General features: G+C 45.4%; 1 protein-coding gene across 2 annotated transcripts in view; it reads right to left on the bottom strand.

The window, feature by feature from the left end:
* Positions 1-11,650, bottom strand: part of LOC136959588 (neuropilin-1a-like) — a 40,906-nt gene extending 29,256 nt beyond the window's left edge. Inside the window, exons 1-2 of one of the 2 annotated variants that reach the window (XM_067253969.1) lie at positions 11,560-11,650; positions 10,798-10,972 (exon numbers count right to left, since the gene is read on the bottom strand). In XM_067253969.1, the coding sequence (XP_067110070.1) occupies positions 10,798-10,972; positions 11,560-11,650 (266 nt within the window). The remainder of the gene's footprint in view (positions 1-10,797; positions 10,973-11,559) is intronic. The other variant, XM_067253970.1, reaches the window with a different exon arrangement.
* Between the last annotated feature and the right edge of the window lie 6,914 nt (positions 11,651-18,564).

Raw genomic sequence — 18,564 nt, 5'->3', positions numbered from 1 at the left:
ACTGGGGGTGGGGGGGGGGGGGGGCTCCTGGGATTCGCTAGTGAGGAGGGCAAAGGTAAACTGGAGCACTCTCAAATTCCTAAACGCCTCCTCCTTTTAATAACATCAGGGTGTATCCTTGTGTTTCAGTTTATTTGTGTTAATTCTACTGTAATTTCTCGTAACGAGCTACGCTAACAAACAACGAAGAAAATGAAGCGAGCTAAACGTTTTCATGACTGACCTGGACGCGTACTGAAGCGTTTTCAGCAGTCACATGACTGACCTGGACGCGTACTGAAGCGTTTTCACCGGTCACATGACTGACCTGGACGCGTACTGAAGCGTTTTAGAAGCTGCTGTGGAACAACCATTGTGCACCAAGTTCATATTTCACAGCTATTTTTATTGGATTTGTTACAAGTAATTATTACAAAACATTCACACACCATGTGGTACTTGTAAATCAAGATGTTATCTCCATCTTTCTGTCTACCTCCTACTATTAAGTTCCTCTTTGAGAGCATTGAATTCAGAAAACCCAAAATATTTCCGTGCTGCTGGAAAACATTACTGTCAACACCCTCAAAAAACATTAACATACTTCAATTGCGATAGTAGAAGTCTTTTCGCACCTGTAATGCATTGGTTAAACACTTAGCTAGGGGCATAAACATGTTTTGATAAACCTCTTAAACCGAGAGGGTGTAGAATATATGTACTCTTTTCACTGGAGACTTTACAAGACCTGAGAGGGAGAGAGAAGTGCCCTCATATAAGCACTGTACAGCTTCTGGTCATGATGTGCATGAATAGAACCTTTCTATTCATGATGCACTTCTCCCAAACATAGACAGAGACATGACACACACACACACCACAGACACACACACACACACTACACACACTCCACAGACACAATCACATACACACACACACCACATACACATGCACATACACACACACTCCACAGACACACACACACACTACACACACTCCACAGACACACACACACACACACACAAAAACGCACACACACTAGAGTCAGGGGGTGGGAGAACATAAATGCATGTCCCCAGCCCCTCCCCTCCCCCTGTCCTCTCCCCTCCCTCCCCTCCCCCCGTCCTCTCCCCTCCCTCCCCTCCCCCTCTCCTCCCCCCCCCCCCCCCCCCCCGACTCCCAGCCCCCAGCCTCATCACACACAGAGATCCTATAGGAGATGCTGGCTGTTTCTATTCTCTCAACACAATTGTCTACAGTGAGAAGAGGGCCTTGCTGAAGAGCACAGCAGATTTAAACCGGCAACACTCTTGTCCCGAAACCATCTTAGTACAAACTTGACCGCTGAGGTTGTTGTGTTCTAGTGACAATAACATTCGTTTAGCAAACGCTGAACAACAAACGCCAATCAGCTTACAGTACAGGATGGATTTGAACCTGCAATTTCTGCAGTCAAGCGATCTAACCACTGAGCTATACACAACTACTTTGTCTGTCTGCAGCATGGTTGTTGTGTTAGTGTGTCTACAGTAGACCGGTTGATGGTTTATAGCAGAAGACGGTTAGTTGTGTCATTGTGCCTGCAGTTGGCAGCTTGTGTGTTATTCTGGGTTGTGTCTTCCCCTGGTTACATTCCTCAGCTTCATCTGGAAGGTATCATCGGACTGTTTATAGGCCCAGTTATAGTTTTGTTCTGTTCACCTCACACACACACACTGGGAGTGACTCAGCCTGCCTGCGGAGAAGTCTGCATCCCTCCCTCCTCTCCTCCCCTTCCTCCCTTCTCTTCTCCCTCTCCTCCTCCCTTCTCTTCTACCTCTTCGCTGTAGTCTCCTCTCTTTATACCTCCCTTACTCCATCCCTGCATCCTCTCCTCCCCTCCTCCCTTCCTTCCTCTCCTCCCCCTCCTCCCTCCCTTCCTCCCTAACTCCCTTCCCCTCTCTCTTTCTCTATCACTCCTTCCTTTCTCTCTTCGAACGCTACTCCTCCACTCTTCTGTCTCCTGTTTTTTTTTTAATCACTTTCCATCCATCACTCCCTCGCTCCTCCCTCCTCCCCCTCTTTCTAACCTACTTTCACCGTTCACTTTCTGTGCCAACTCCATTTGTCTTCCTATCTTCTTCTCCTTTCAATCATCCTCTCCCCTTCCTCCAATCTCTGCCCTCTTCTCTTCCTGTCCTCCTTTCCTCTCCTCCTCATCCCTCTCTCCCTCCTTTCCTCCTCATCCCTCTCTCTCTCCCGGAGTGAAGTCATTAATGATTCCACTAGTGCAGTGACACCCTGGGTTAATTCAGCCTGCAGAGGTGAATTGAGTGGAAATTGGAGGGTGTCCACACACACACACTCACACACACACCACAGGCCCCCTCCAAGAGAGGTAGGGAACTGAGATCCCAATTACAAAGCAGCTCGGTGTTTGAGAGGAGGCGATAGGACACAGTCAGACACACACTCCCACGTACACACACACACACACACACAGGAGAGCGTCCTCGCGTTTCCCCTCCAGACACTAGAATTAGTTACAACCTCACAGATGGTGTGTGTTTGAGCAGAACACTACCTTGCCCCCTGCCGAGTCAGACACCAGCCCCTGCCTGCATCACACCTCCCACGCCTCTCCCCTCTCTCTCTCTCTCTCACACACACACACACACACACACACACACACACGCACACACAAACATACACGCACACACAAACATACACGCACACACAAACATGCAAACTTACACACAGACACACACACACAAACCTGCATACACACTCAAGCACACACACACACGCACACTTCACTCCATTTGCAGTTAAATTGGGCCAGGCGGCCAAGGATGAGCCACCCCATCCATTGCCCAGCCCCCTCCCTACCAAACACCAATCGTGAGGCAAACCCCCCCCCCCCCCCCCCCCCAAAAAAAGCCTCGACAGTCAATCCTGCAGGAAATTAAACAGAGAGAGAAAGAGGTGGAACTCTCCTCCTCTTTCTCATTTGTTTCTCTAATCCTATCGACGATGGAGTTGTATTTAGGCCGGGCGTGAAACAAGCGAGCCAGCAAGCTAGCAGGAGGTCCGCTTGGAATGGGACTACTGTACGCCAAGTGTTAGTGTTTTCTTACCGGGGGGGGTCAGTGTGTATCAGTATCACACGTACCACAACAGACATGGCAGCTGTTGCATTTCAATACGCCGTTTATCAACGTGTGGCTGTAGCTGTCCAGGCAGGCTTTGCTCAAGTGAGGGTGTGAGCCTGTCTTTCAAGCTCTTCAGGAAAGAGGCTTAGGTCTGGTTGTACAATGCACCAGGGATGTCAAATGAAGCTTTTCCAGTTTCTTGCCACAGCAGATTTGTCTGAAACTACAACCAACATCTGGAATGAAAGCGTGTCACTAAACCACCGGCCCCGACCAGCCTCGAGTTCAAACAAACGTCTCCGGAGTCGCTCTCTCGCACGCCTCTCCTGGACAGGAGACGGTTTTACACCTGAGAGGACGAGGAAGGCAGTTTTGTCGAATCACACTCCATCCATACCTCCACACCTCGACGCGAAGGCAGAGCGAGCGGAAGGGAAACTAAGACACAGCGGTCTCTTAAACGTGAGATTCTGACGCGGGCTTGTGTTCATGCGAGGCTGGAGACATGTTTATCTCCCTGCGCTGGCCGGAGGGGGCCAGGCCTCGCAGAGAACCACCCTCAGACTTTGTTCCGAACATATGACTTTAATTAACGTAGCGTGGCACTAAGCCCTCAGCCCCCTGTGGCTGTTTCTACCGCTCTGTAAAGGCCTCCCGTCAGCGCTTTAGACACACCGGACAGGAAGTAACGAGAGAGAGGGGGGGAGAGGGAGAGAGAGTGTGGTAGTGATAGAGAGAGTAAAAGAGAGAGGGGGGAGAGGGAGAGAGAGTGTGGTAGTGATAGAGAGAGTAAAAGAGAGAGGGAGGGAGAACAAGAGAGAGAGTGATAGACAGTGAGAGAAAGAGATAGAGAAACAGAGAGAAAGGTATGAGAGAGATAGAGTGAGTGAAAGAGAGACAGAGAGAGAGAGAGAGAGAGAGAGAGAGAGAGAGAGAGAGAGAGAGAGAGAGAGAGAGAGAGAGAGAGAGAGAGAGAGAGAGAGAGAGAGAGAGAGAGAGAGAGAGAGAGAGAGAATGAGAGAGTCAGACTGTCAGAGAGAGCTGCATTGAAGCTCTTCCTTCTGAAAGGAGAACTCTTGTCTCCTGACGGGGGTGTCTCTGGCCCGGCCCTGCCAGGTGGGTGGGCCCAGGGTGGGGGGGTTACCGCGAGTGTCCGGAGACCCCCCACAGAGCTAGACTGTCTACCATCCATGGAAGAAAACAAAAAACAAGTCAGAGCAAGAATCAACAACCTTTGCATAATATATGTTTAGTCACACTGACCACTAACTCACAGACATCCTGTAGCATCTCACCGCTCCCCCCCCCCCCCTTCCTCCGCCTCCTCCCTCAAGTCCATTCCTGACAATCACCTCACAGCCCCTCCTATGTTTCGCACCCAGCTTTCACTTCACTCAGAAGCTCAGTTTGTTTTCCTACCAGATCACTATCTGCTCTGACAACACTCTGGATCACGGCTACACGGCGGCGCTGAGCCAGCTCCGGGATCCCATTGGCTGGGAGGCCGCGATCTTGTCTCCCCCGACGACAAACAAAGCGCCTCTGTGAGTCCAGGCAGACCGGGAGGTCGCCCTGAGGGAAGTCCTGAGGGAGGAGATGGGACACATTCCTCCGCTCCTCAGCACCGACATAGACCCCTCATTGTCCACCCAGTACTGTGACTCTGCGGGCATTTTGGATCAAAAGAGATGTGGGTTTCCTGTCTGTCCTATGTTGAAGGGCCAGAGGAACGGTGGAGATGAAGACACGTCTGTCTGACCTCTGAACTCAGACCCCTACCTGACCCTTGACCCCTGGCATTCCTGCATCTGTCTCTGGAGGCACCTAAACTATGTCATGTTGAGAGGAGAAGTGAAGAGAAAGGGTCTATTTATGGAAGAGGGAGGTTGTTGGGTTTGGTTGTCCTGTGAGTTTGGGTATTGTCAGGGATTAACCGAATAGACACATTAGACAACTTTGATAATGTGTCAATTATCACAATTATCAATTATCACAATCCTTCAGTTGTCTAACAAATCTGTTAGACAACTGAAGAGAGGATCAACTGAAAAGTTGTGTAACTAGCTGCAATCATGACGTAAAACTCACGTAAAGCATGTCTTTCATGTGTTTTTTTACTGCAGGTAGAGTACAGCCTCTTGCTGAGGAGTAACATTCTCTGTGTCTGCCACACAACACAGTAAACTAACAGTTCTTCCACGGCCGTGAGACCTAAATGTTTTGAAGACATCTGGCTGTGAGTGCACTAAATAACTCCAGGGATTGGAGCTATATATATATATAAGAGAGAGAGAGAGAGAGAGAGAGAGAGAGAGAGGAGAGAGAGAGAGAGAGAGAGAGAGAGAGAGAGAGAGAGAGAGAGAGAGAGAGATGGAGAGAGAGGAAAGAGGAGTTAAGAGAAAGAGAGAGATGTCACTGCTGTGACTGTAAACTCTCTCCTCATTGATCTGCTTGTTAGGGCCTAATCTGACATGTGTTTTCATTTGACTGTGCAGTTCGCTGATCAGTAGGATAACCATAAGGGCCACAGTTGCTCAAGTGCACTTTGGATTTAAGACCGATGTTGTCTATGTACATCAGAGGGAGGTTGTGTGTCTGGGAAGATTGTGTTTGTGAGAAAAAGATTGTGTGTGCGAGAGAGTCTGTATGTGTGCGACATTACAGCCTGTATGTGTATGAATTAAAGTGTGTGTGTGAGAGAGAGAGAGAGAGGAGAGAGAGAGAGAGAGAGAGAGAGAGAGAGAGAAAGAGAGAGAGAGAGAGAGAGTGCTTGTGTGTGTGTGACAGCAATACAGTGTTTTTGTATATTTGTGTGTGTGTGTGCGTGTTTGAGAGCGTAAACAGAACACACAAGTTTCTTTATTTAGTGATCAGAGTGAGTGGCCACACTTGTTTGGAACCTCACATCTAAACAATCACTCCACTCCTTGGTGATTTAAAAGAAAGGAGGACTCAAATGGCTTTTCTCTTGAGTAAACATCCGTTGATTTCAGATGGAAAATCTTCAGATGGAGAGAGTCTGAGACAATACCATGCTAATCTGTACCATCTACGTAAATCCAGACAATCCAAGATGAACTAGAAAGTGTGTTGAAATGTGAGGGTGAACAGGGTTCAGAGAGAGCTCAGCTGCTGGGCTGTGTTCAGCATGGCTGCTGTCACCATGACTACTGCTGTGTGTGATCACCACTCTGATAGAACTAAGGTTACGCAGAAGGGATGAAGACAGCGTGAGAGACAAATTGAGAGAGACAGAGAGAGAGAGGTGAGAGAGAGAGAGAGAGAGAGAGAGAGAGAGAGAGAGAGAGAGAGAGAGAGAGAGAGAGAGAGAGAGAGAGAGAGAGAGAAAGACATGGAGGAAAGAAAGTGAGGAAGATAGCAGTAGAGAGATAGACAGAGAGATAACAAGAGAGATGGAATGACATAAAGACATTGAGAAATAAATAACATATTGAGAGCGACCAAACAGAAATCCCTTCATAAAAAGGAAGTAGAAACAGATTGCGTTAAAACACAGAGCCCAGGAAAGACAAACAGGAACAGAGAGGGTGTGAAAAAGGGAAGAGCAAGAAAGATCTGTGAAGAAAAAAAAAAAAAACGAGCGATGTTAGGTAGAACAAGAAGCTCACGAGCTGTGAAAAGGAAGAACGCAGGCGTGAGAAGAAGAGAAAAAAAGGATGACCTGAGAAAAGAAAGAAAGAAAGCAGAAGGAAGAGGAGTGCGCTGAGAAAGCCCCTGCCTCAGGGCGGGAGACAAGAAGGGGGAACAGAGGCTCTTCTATTACTGGGGTCACAGTTAGTTTGACCGCACTGACTCGCCAACAGACCCTGTGGCTTCCAATATCCCTCCACTGGCCCTACCTACCACTTCCTCTCTCACCAATATCCCTCCACCGGCTATATCTACCACCTCCTCTCTCTCCAATATTCCTCCACCGGCTATATCCCCCACGGACTCTTTATTGTAAAACGAGTGCAACACAACCCCCATTTTTTGTGTTCTGGTACCTCAAATGTTTTATTTATACCTCCTTTTATGCATCCAGTAATGATCTCATAACCAAACCCAGGGAAAAGAACTGAGAGATTAATTACAAAATGTGGGACTTCATCAACTTCTAATTATCTTTCAAAAATGAAATTGATATGTATAATAACAGAGACAACATTAGCCTTCTAATAAAATACATCTCAGTGACTTAAACAAATGTGTCTCCTGTCAGCTTGTAAGTGAAAATTACACCATGCATGGCGTTGTAAGCAAACAGACTGGGGATTGTCAGAGTCCGAGGCCTCAAAATCGGTCTCTTCAGAAGTATAACCACAAACTAACCATGAGTAGCAAAACCCCAAACAACACAAAAACGTTTCGATTTTTTTTTCTTTCAAACAGCCGTCGTCTGTTCAAGCTCTGGAAAGTGAAAACATTGTTGTAACCCTGACGACCCGTTCCTAGAGGACACTGTGCTCCAAAGCCACATTAGAAGGGAGCAGAGTGGTGCATTTTTGAACTATGCTTGTTTGTATCCTTTTCCACAGAATGGGGAACCATAAAAGATGACCGGTGCTTTGTTGGCAGTTTGGGTTTACCAGTGCTACCACTGAGCAGACATGGCAGCTTGACCTGCAGACTAAGTCTGGTGTCACAGTAAAGAAAATGTGTGTAAAAATCCCACTTTCACCCCAAATACCTCCACAATTTCCATACATCTAACTCAATCCCAATGTCCAATGAACCACACAAACAGAAAACCGAGAACACTTAAGTTTCATCTGAAAACCTTGAACCTTGAAGGATCAAAAACTAGCTGGAACTAGCTGTCCATACCCCTTTGTATCACAGAGGGTCTTCTGCACGAAGCATCATAATATCTCCCATTATCCTGCCCCAAATGTCAGCCAAGCATCAGATTGAAAGAGCTGTTTGTGTGTTTTTCATATGACTGGTAGGGCCTGTCGAGAGGCTGGTCCTGTGACCGGGTTCGTCCTCGTCTGATGATCCAGCTGGAAGCTTCCGGGCTCTGAGGGACAGTTGATCCTACCACCTCCTACCCAGGGATTTAACAAGTCTCTTTTTTTGTCTTTCAATCTCCCTCCTCTCTTTTCCTGTCTCTCTCTCTCTCTATCTCTCTCTCTCTCTCTCGCTTCTCTCCCCACCTTTCTCTCTCTCTATATACCTTCCTCCATATATATATATAGAGAGAGAGAAGTATAAATATATATATATATCTTTCTACGGTTTATCTCTCATTCACAGTCTCTGTCTCTCTCTCTCTTTTTCTCCCTGTCTTTCTGTCAGTCTCTCCCTCCTTTAATCCAGAGCTTTGTGACCGGTCATTCCGGATCCAAGAGGATGTCTTCAGTCTTCACAAATGAATGCTGACAGGACTATGAGCAAGTAGGAGTGTGCCATTCAATGTTCATTCATTGTACACCTTATTACAATACAATGGCTTTGGGTATATTTATTGGCTTTGCTGTGGTATCAAATTTGTCTGGTTAACATATAATGAGATAATGAATCCCTCCATGACCAGTGGATACACTCTGAACAGGAGCCTGCTTACATTTTCCCAATTGAAAGGGGAATCTTTTTATTGGTTGTGCTATTTTTGTGAGGAATGAGGAGGTCCTGCATCCAACTGGTCTGGAGTCCCAGAGAGACCAGACAACAGCCTTGTTTATGTTATCGGCAATGATGTCAGTTCACCGAACGTTAGGTCGTCAGTTATGCCATCAAAAAGAAAGTTCAGGAATGTTCTTCCTTTCTGGATTTTCCTTAGTTTTAAGTACGGATAAAAGTAAAAAGACCTAAAAAATAAAACCTCACTACAGCCTTACAAAATATTTATTCATAAAGAGGTTGTATTTTGGAAACATAATTATACACCCCCTCTTCCTTGAATCTTTTTTTATTGTACAGATGTCGGAAGTGAAGGATCCAAGCTCGTTTCACAAGTGGACGCTGTGTCTGTTAGGTTGATTGCAGCCATGTTTTATGACATACAGACATGTGTGTCCTATTTGGCATTTAATTGAATTAAGAAGAGGGAGCTGGAGAAAGCTCTCTAAATTCCCCTGACGTCCTATCTGATGTCAGAGGAATTCAGAAAACGCATTTCTCTAAATGTGAGAGATCGTCTAGCCTCGAGATAGCGGGTTGGGAGAGTCAGCGTCAGATTGAGAACATATCAATTCACTTTGCTGTGGATTAGCCTACTCCGATACAGTGTGACCCCCGTGAAGGTATGTTTAAACAGTCAGTTTCACTTTCAAGTCACTGACTCGTCAACAACTTTCAAATCCTAATACCGTGTTTCTGCAGTTAGATTTTCGCTCGTTGATGACAGGAGAAAGTCTAAAATTTCTTTCGGGAACCTCAAGTGGAATTGTGGTCGCGCTAAGACTCCTCATTTGGCATATTTTAAACGTTTGACTTCAACCCAAAAACAACATCCATTTCTGCCAAGCTTAAACTATGAGCTACACCCAATCATCATCTAATATCAAATCACACAACAGCCAGATTGTACACTAGGCCCCTCCAATCTAGGATGCTTAAACCCAATTTATACTTAGGTCGCAGACACTTTTGAAAAGGTCGCCGACAGAAATGACGTCTCGGTCGACACTTTTAACCGTCGCCTACCAGGAGAAATTTCTACTGGCGCGGATGTCGTCACAGTGAAAAATTAAAATGGTCAGTTTCTCCGATTGATCACCATGGCTACAAAGCGTTAACAATGTAACCATAGCAATGAATGTAACGGTAAAATGATTATGTTTACGTCACGCGAACCTTGAGCACAGGCGACTGTTTGCCGAGGTATAAATGCAGCAGCCTGAGCGACCTTTTCGTCGGCGACCTTTTCAAAAGTGTCTGCGACCTAAGTATAAATTGGGCTTTAGCGCAACGGGACATGATCCAATACGATACTAAAACACACTTGTTCGGTGTAGAGGGCCGTATCTGTCAGAACGTTAAAGGACTGCTAACGTTTTATTGGTCCCTTGATGGAGAAACACGATCCTATAGTAGTCATGGTCCCCATCTGCCTGACAGCACTAGTCAGGCGGGCCTGATTTACACTCACAGTTTATGGAGCATTAAAAAAAGACAGAGAGACCATCATAAAATGTTGGTTATTTATGGATGTTTGTGAACACATGGGCTTTTGTAAGGATGCTTGTATAAGTGTGTGTATGAGACTATCGTTGGCCTGTGTGTGTGTGTGTGTGCGTGCGCATGTGTGTGTGTGTGAGAGACAGAGAGTACAGTAGGCATACGTGTGTGTTTGTGTGTGTGTGAGTACAGTAGGCCGGTGTGTGTGTGTGTGTGTGTGAGAGTACAGCAGGCCTATATGTGTGTGTGTGTCTTACAGGGTTTATGCTAATCAATAGTCACCTCTCATTAAAAGGTTAGCCTTAGTCTCTGATGTGCAGAAGCGATTTACAGCTCAGAGAAGTACACTCACGAGGCTACTCACATCCCATAATATATTTTTTCATATCACATAATAATAACATTTCTTCAAAAATGAAACCCATGTTGTCAAATCTAATTCATTTGAAAATAGTTTACCATAGCAGTGTCCGGGCTATACACGACACACACAATAAAGAAAAATTGACCAATAGGTGGCGAAGTAGCAACACAACATCTCAACTCAAAAAAGAGCGGAGCTTACTTGCAATCCCTGTCTTCCAGGTCGAAATGCGGGTTGAAGTTTATGAGAATCTTCTGTCCTGGCTCAGGAGCTTGAATCACCCACACGCACTGCTGTGACGGTGGATACGCCGTAGGATATCCAGGCGAAGTAAGATAGTCTGCGATTGTTATTTCAATGTTATCTCCACATTTATCTGCAAATAAAAATAAATACACGGGGTTTATTGAGGGGAACAATGAGATAATTGACAACCGAATATAAAAATGAATAATGAGGGAAAAAAAAAAGAATGGATCAGGTGGGTGTGTGCGGGTGTATGTGGTGGGGGTCTTTCTTTAAGAATATCGATAGGGGATCAGCCGCTCCCCAACGATCAATCAGTCCATGACTGCACGTTTTCTCTTCAAACGTTATCATGAACGGTGAATATACTTATTAACCTAGACTGAATGCTATGAAAAACCCATGTGGATATCAAGGATACGGTTTCCTTTTTATGGTGTCCTGGTTATCGTTAAAACAACAACATTGCTTTGTTGCACTTTTCGCTTGTCATCGATAATGCCACCGGAATTTATAGTAAAAACGCAACATCAAAAAAAGCTATTGTACCTATGTGTTTTATGAGCGGGTTTTCGAATGCCCTGCATGTCACACGCGCAGACAGAAACCCGGGGGAACCGGCTACCGCGGCGAAGCCAGAACAGGTGAGTGCGTGCGCGGTGATGAACTGAGAAAATGTTCTCTGATGAATATTTTTGCCTTTGAGTCGCCACTTACCACTTTGTGTCAAGGAAGCAACAAAGATGATTTGAGTGAAAAAGAACAACACAAATCCACAATGCATCGTTAGGTTGTAAAATACATACATCCTATAAAAAAAGATAAACCAAAAATCCCTGTCGAATCCTTTAGGCTTAGCCTACAGAGCAACAAAATGTCTTAAAAGTGGGAGAAATTCGATAGAATTCTTTAGGTCGCCAGCATCCTGTGCCTATTAAGCGCTGTGTCTTGTCTCCTCCGCAAGTCGAGCTTCACTCCCTAAAAACTTGCCATTTCCAATCAAATAATCCAAATGTGTACGACGACGACTCCACGGAACCCAGTCGCTCTAAAACGGGACGCCTGTTTACAGTTCGCTGTCGATAAACTGTTCTTTAAAAAAATAACATGTGGAAAGAAAGAGAGCCACTTCCAGTGATCAATATCGCAGATAGTCGCAATCTGCTTACAAAAACAACCAAGGCGTAAGAAAACGAAGCAATAGCCCGAACAGTTCAACGGTAGAGTCCGGAAATCTTCTGCTTTTATGCTGCGCGCGAGTCTCCGCTTTTCGATGCGATGCTACTGACCGCCGAAGTGAAAATGTCAGAGGAGTCAGTCACTGCTCTTGACGCAAGCTGAGAAAGGAACAGTGGTATTTCCACTCCCCAAATTCCTCCTCTAACACGATAACTCTCACCGACTGTTCGCTACGCAGAGGCAGAAGCGAATGACACCGGTGCGCCCTCGCGCGCGCTCACAGCTCAGATCTGGCACATCAATAATTCATGTTCTGCCGTTCACTCCGCTAAAGAATTAAACCTTTGTCGAATGTTGTCGATTCTTCACTTAACGAAACATCGTCTTACATAGGGCTATTGTTTTTGAACATGTATGTCAATCACGTGCAACAACCGAACTAATGATGATGCGTAAAACGTCAATGACTGGTTAGCAATGATATTTGCTTTTCTTACGTTCTTAATGTTTGGTTAATTCAAAGTTCACAGCAAGAGGTTGTCTTTTAAAAGCTTCTGTATTTCTGGCAACAGTTGTTCCATAAAGGAAAAGTCTTCTGCTACTGTATAAAATAATAGTTAACGAGTCAGCTGAAATATTAGAATCTGTGTCCCAGCGAAGAGGCAGAGATGGCAAAAGTACTCACAGATATTCATGTTTAAAAGTTGAAGTTTTAACTACACCTTTTCACTCAAGTTAAAGTAATGACGTAAGGGGCTGACATATACTTAAGTAAAAAGTAGCCATTACTACTACCTGTTTTAGTGTCACGCTGGTAACTGTACCTTACATCAAATTAATACATTAATACAAAAATACACTATAGACAAACATTTGACAGGAATCCTTTTGGACACCAATAACATCTCCCTGAGATGGCCATGGGTCATCAGGAATGTCTCTATTCTCAGTCATGTCGGACAGTGTAATAACAACATATTAACAGTGTAAGAACAGTGTAATAACAGTATAAGAACAGTATAACTAGTGTAATAACTGTAATAACAACAAAACAAACTATTTTATCTTTCAAACTGAAATTGGCTTGGTGTGTGTGTTTTCAAGGATAACTGACGCAGTCAACTGACTCCAATCTGGAACTTACTATTGACACACATTTGTTCATAGTGTTCAGTGACATCTAACATTATCAGTAGGTGTGTGTGTCTCTGTGAAAGTTTGTGTTTAAACTCAACCATCAGTGACAAGGAGAAGGGATTTGGAATTTCAGGTATTTAAGACATAATCATACTTGCTGACTACGTTATTTTAATCATGTTTACCGTTTCAACAAATCTGCGAGGTTGAGCGTTGAGAATTATTCACAATAAGATTCCCTCTGTAGCTTGAACTGACATCTCTTAAATTCCTGAGCGTGATTGGGGATCATGAGCTGTTTAGATGCACAACAGAATTATGTCTTGAAAGGACCAAAATAGCAGCATCACCTAAGTGGATTACATGGTTAGGTGATTTGTAACCTTTATCCTTTTGTCACACAAGATTTCCAGTTGTTTTACCCAGCACACGTGGACCTACACACACACACACACGTCCAACATGTTCACACTTACTCTCTGTATGGTTGTGTGTCCACGTGCAATCACAAGTGTGTTATGTGTGTCCCTGCCCAAATGCGTAGGTAAAAAGTGTCTGTGTGCACCAGTGTGTGGTAGTGTGTGTGTGTGTGGGAGTGAATGTGTGCGTGCTGTTGTGTGTGTGTGGTGTGTTTGCTGTTGTGTGCGTGATGGTGTGGTAGTGTGTGTGTGTGTGTGTGTGTGTGGTGGTGTGTTTGTGTGGTGCGTGTGTGCTGTTGTGTTTGTATGGTAGTGTGTGTGTGTGTGTGGTGGCGTGTGCCTCTCTAGTTTCTCACCAGCAGCTCCTGCCTTGCTGACCTCTGACCTCTGAGCGGAGCAGGAGGAGAGAGGAGATCAAAGCTGAGATGGATCCTCCACCACCACGGAGCATCCTTCTCGTGTAAATCCTGCTGATTTAGACAGGCCTGTCCCAGGACAGCCCTCCACTGTTCAAAGGACCCGGAACAGGGGCCGTCCCTGTCCCCAACATGTAATCACGATGTACATCTCTAATAAAGGAAGAGGATTTCTCAATTTCTTCATTGGTTATTAACTAAATTGGTTGTGTAAACCGAAACACATGTTTTTGCATGAAGTCAAATTGTGATGTCCACCTCCAAATCATCTTGGTCAGAATTTTGTTTTTGTCGTATATATATATTCAGATATGAATAATGACCGTTTTCTGGCATTTTCTCCAACGATGGCCAACGATGCAGGTCTGATAGATGAGGAGAGCTATTTCAGTAATTACACAGTAATACCTCTATAATTACAGGCCATCTTGACAGTGATGCATTATAGTGGGATGGGGGGTGCACAAGGTACACCTCACTGGTATGCAGATTACTACACACACACACACTTATATAAAACGGAAAGACAGTACCTTGGCAGTAATCGCTGAAATATTGAAATACTCTGCACTTGCTTATCTGCTGCACTCACCTTAAGTCCCGATGCAATATTTGTAGGCTACATCGGTTTGGAAAAAAACATCTAGTAAATGAATACATGTAAATGCACAATGCAATCACAAAACACACACGCGCACCCCTACGTACACATCCTGCATTCAAAGTATGAGAGTAGGCGACAGGATATGTTTTTAAGATTATTGGAGAACAGTTCAGAGTTATTAGAATCTTCCGTTCCAAGCGTTTTCGCTCGACACTTTTATGGTGGAACAGCACCCCTGCACGACATGAGGTCGTGGCCCACATGATAAGATCACTGTGCTGGAATATGGGATCGCGTCCAAAGAGCCTTCGCTGTTTCACACCCCAAGACAAAGTCTGGGCCGGCACCGTCTGCCAGTCTGTGGCTCTGCCAACACCAGCACCCTGGGAGAAATTAAGTCTGGGGGTCGGAAGAGGGGGTGTGTTCAAGCCTTTTCCCCACTTAGACCGTGTTCACTGAGATCATTAACCTCCAGCTTGTCCGGTTCCTGTGAGGAATCGAACGCTCAAAGCCAGCGAGAGGAACTGGTGATGTTGCTTTGAATGTACGTGGCACGGTGACAAAGAAGTTCCTTTTCTGAGACGAAGACATGATCTTTTTGAAAGTGAGCTTTAATATATCACCACCACACCTGTTGCATGAACTGTGCAGCCTACACATAATTGAATTAAGATGCTGCATGACGATAAGCTTTGTGTCTGCCACAGTAACGTAACTCCTTTCACATACACAGTTTACGCGACAAGTTTAAGGGTGATATATTAAATCTTCACGCGTTTTTGACACATCTCTGGGTGAGATTAAATTCGCGCAGCTTATTTTTAGCAACAGCTGTTCCGCATTTCGCTGCTCAGTCACTCATTTGGCGAAGTTATTGCACTCAGTTTATTATAATCTTCTTTTGTATGTGTGTGTCGGCGTCTGGTAATGATTCTTGAACTGGAACATGACAGAAATTGCCTGAAGAGACATGACCAATCACGGCCAGACAGAACGCCCAAACTGGAGCTCAAACCGCATAGGTGGCCGATCAAACCGTTTGTATAAATTGTATATTCTATGAATAAACAAAGCACTATTATAAAAATAAATGAGACCAAGTGTTATTCAAAGGAAATGTGATTAACTGGGCACCTAGGAAGGATTCAAACAGATAAATGCCGCACACCACGACCCTGGCCTGTTTCTAAGGGCCTCTACTGACCAATGATGTGGACAGTTATTCAGCATTACTCTACCTGTTCCATAAGGACTGACAGAGATTGTGTGTGTGTGTTTACTTGAACAGACGAGAGAGTGAGAGCTTGAGTGTATGTGCACTTATATGCGGAAGCGTCCGTGTGTACATGTGTGTGTGCTTTCTGTATGTTCCTGTGTGGGTCCGTGTGCACATGTCCATTTCTTTGTGTGTTTGTGTTTCTTTGAGTGTGTGTGTGTGTGTGTATATGTGTGTGTGTGTGCGTGGGAGTGTAAGTAATGGCTCCAAAGGGCCTGCAGGAGAATCGCCTGATGTCTGCAATTACTCCAGTGTTCGAATGGGCCGAAACCCTTAGAACTCCCATCCCAGGAGGATCCTGGATCGGAGCTCCTTTCATGTCTGAAGGTTTACAGCACCTCGCAGGCCTCAGGTGGACAGAGAAGCTGTCTAATTGTCCCGCTCAAAACTCCTAGGCGGGCAGGATTAAACTTCTCTAGAGATGGATTTTTAACAGACAAAAATGTACAGCCGTCCTTGTAAAGAACTCACCACCGTGGTGTCGTAGCAACAGCGGAATGTACTGCATCGAGAGCACCAGATACAAAACCTCCTGCAATAAAATGGAGGAAAACAGAGGCACAAAAAGGGAGGGTGAAACAAAAGTGAACAAGAGTATGTACGATCTTATTTTCATGTCACACGGTCATATCCACACCCGGTCAGAGTTTGCACCGAGAGATAGAGGTGACGTGACCTAAACACCCCAGGATGACAGCCTGAGAGAGAGATGAGGAGAGTCACCCTGAGGGAGACGCAACGACACCTATTAAAACAGCACCACGCTCACCCGACCTCCGTCGAGGGTCAAACCTTAAGTGAGGAAAGTGGCTCCTGTTCAGCGAGGGATCCAAGCCCTCCAGATAAGACAGTGGGGGCCTGTCATGTCCAGGGGTTGAGCTGGGAGTGCGATCCGTCAAACCCTGAGCTTTGCTATCCTGTCCTGGCGGGGCCTCCGACACCTCTGTCCGGCGTCTTACAGTGTGTGTTTATGTGTGTCTGTGTGTGTGTCTGTCAATGTGTGTCAGGAGTCAGGTGGCTGAGCGGTGAGGGAGTCGGGCTAGTAATCTGAATGTTGCCAGTTCGATTCCCAGCTGTGTCAAATGACGTTGTGTCCTTGGGCAAGGCACTTCACCCTACTTGCCTCGGGGGGAATGTCCCTGTACTTACTGTAGGTCGCTCTGGATAAGAGCGTCTGCTAAATGACTAAATGTAAATGTAAATGTGTGCATGTTTGTGTAGTGTTGGCGGTGGTACAATGCATGAGGGGGAGATATCTGTGTGTGTGTGTTTGGTGTGTATGTTTACACTGGTCTGATAAGTGTGTCAGAAAGGCATGCTTGTTCTTACTGATCTGCCCGTCTGACTGGAGGTCTGGGAGAAATGACCGGGAGGACAAGGGTGTGTGTGTGTGTGTGTGTGTGCATACTTGTACACGTGTGTGTTTGAAAGAGGAAGTGAGTGTTATGTGTGAGAGGCATGAAGATGTGTGTGTGTGTGTGTGTGTGTGTAGGAGTGTATGTGTGAGTGTGTGTATGTGCCCCCCCCCCAAACATGCACCGACAAGTTCTAGAGTTCAAACCACCAATTACTGCGTTAGGGCAATCAGGAGGTCAAAGACTCTTGGTCAGCACTGGTCAACCTCCCAACGACCAAACCCGTTAATTATTAAGCCGAGTAGACATCCAGTTAAGGAATTTCTCTTTGTTTGAATTGACCTTTCACTCTACAAAGGAGATAAATGTGGTAATTGAGTGCATGTTTGATAGCCATTGGTTTGAAACTGGGCTTGATACAAAGGATAATTGTTATACTATAGACGACATAAAGACATTTGTAGAGTTCACACAACAGAACATATGGTATCGCACATCATTTAATATCCATCATCTCTCAGTCTTTCAGCATATACAACAACAGTAGACTGGTTTGATTTTTGCTCCTTTAAACCAAGATAACAGCGTGATAAAATAAGACCTAGTCTTTCTTGGCAGCTGCTTGTGTTTGGAGTATTAAGATAATCTGATGATATTTTGCCTTCATCTGTGCCATGGCTGAAGTCCTGCCCCAAACATGGAGGGAGGGAGCTGAGGAAGATTTAATGCTGCTTTTGTCACTGGGATCTAAATCTTAAACTGCAGCTGGTTTGAAATGCAGATTTACTAGATGCAGAATATGTTAAGGTTGAGATGAAACCGTTTTCACACATAAACGTTTTCACACATAAACGCATAAAGGCATCACATGGAAGGATATCACACACTGTACGCCCCAGAGGAGAATCTGATTGGACAATAGACTTCTTTACCGTGCTCCAGGATCTAGGAGCCATCTAGCGTAAACGTAGCAATCCACAACGCATACATTAACCTGAATAAAAACCATTCAAATACAGGTTAAAAAAGATCCTCGACTGAACCTTCTGAACACGCGTCCCCGGGGGCTGTCCTCTATCCTCCCCCAGCTTCCCACCAAGTTCCCATTAAGGTTATTAATGACAGTAATTGAGCCCCGCTAGTTTCTAAATCGCAGCGAGGGACCGTTCCACGCCAACAGCATGTTTGGTTCCCGCTCGCTCGCCCGCCCCACCTCGCCCTCACTCGGAGCTCAAGCCCCGTTGTCACGGTGCGGCGATTTAATCCGCTCTACGGCCACGGCTGGCCTGGGAGGGGTTAGAGGTTGTCTTCTCTGCTCCGCAGGCCCCATTGGGTC

This window comes from Osmerus mordax, chromosome 16 (genome assembly GCF_038355195.1).
Source record: "Osmerus mordax isolate fOsmMor3 chromosome 16, fOsmMor3.pri, whole genome shotgun sequence".
NCBI lineage: Eukaryota > Metazoa > Chordata > Actinopteri > Osmeriformes > Osmeridae > Osmerus > Osmerus mordax.
This window is presented reverse-complemented; position numbering and strand designations above follow the sequence as displayed.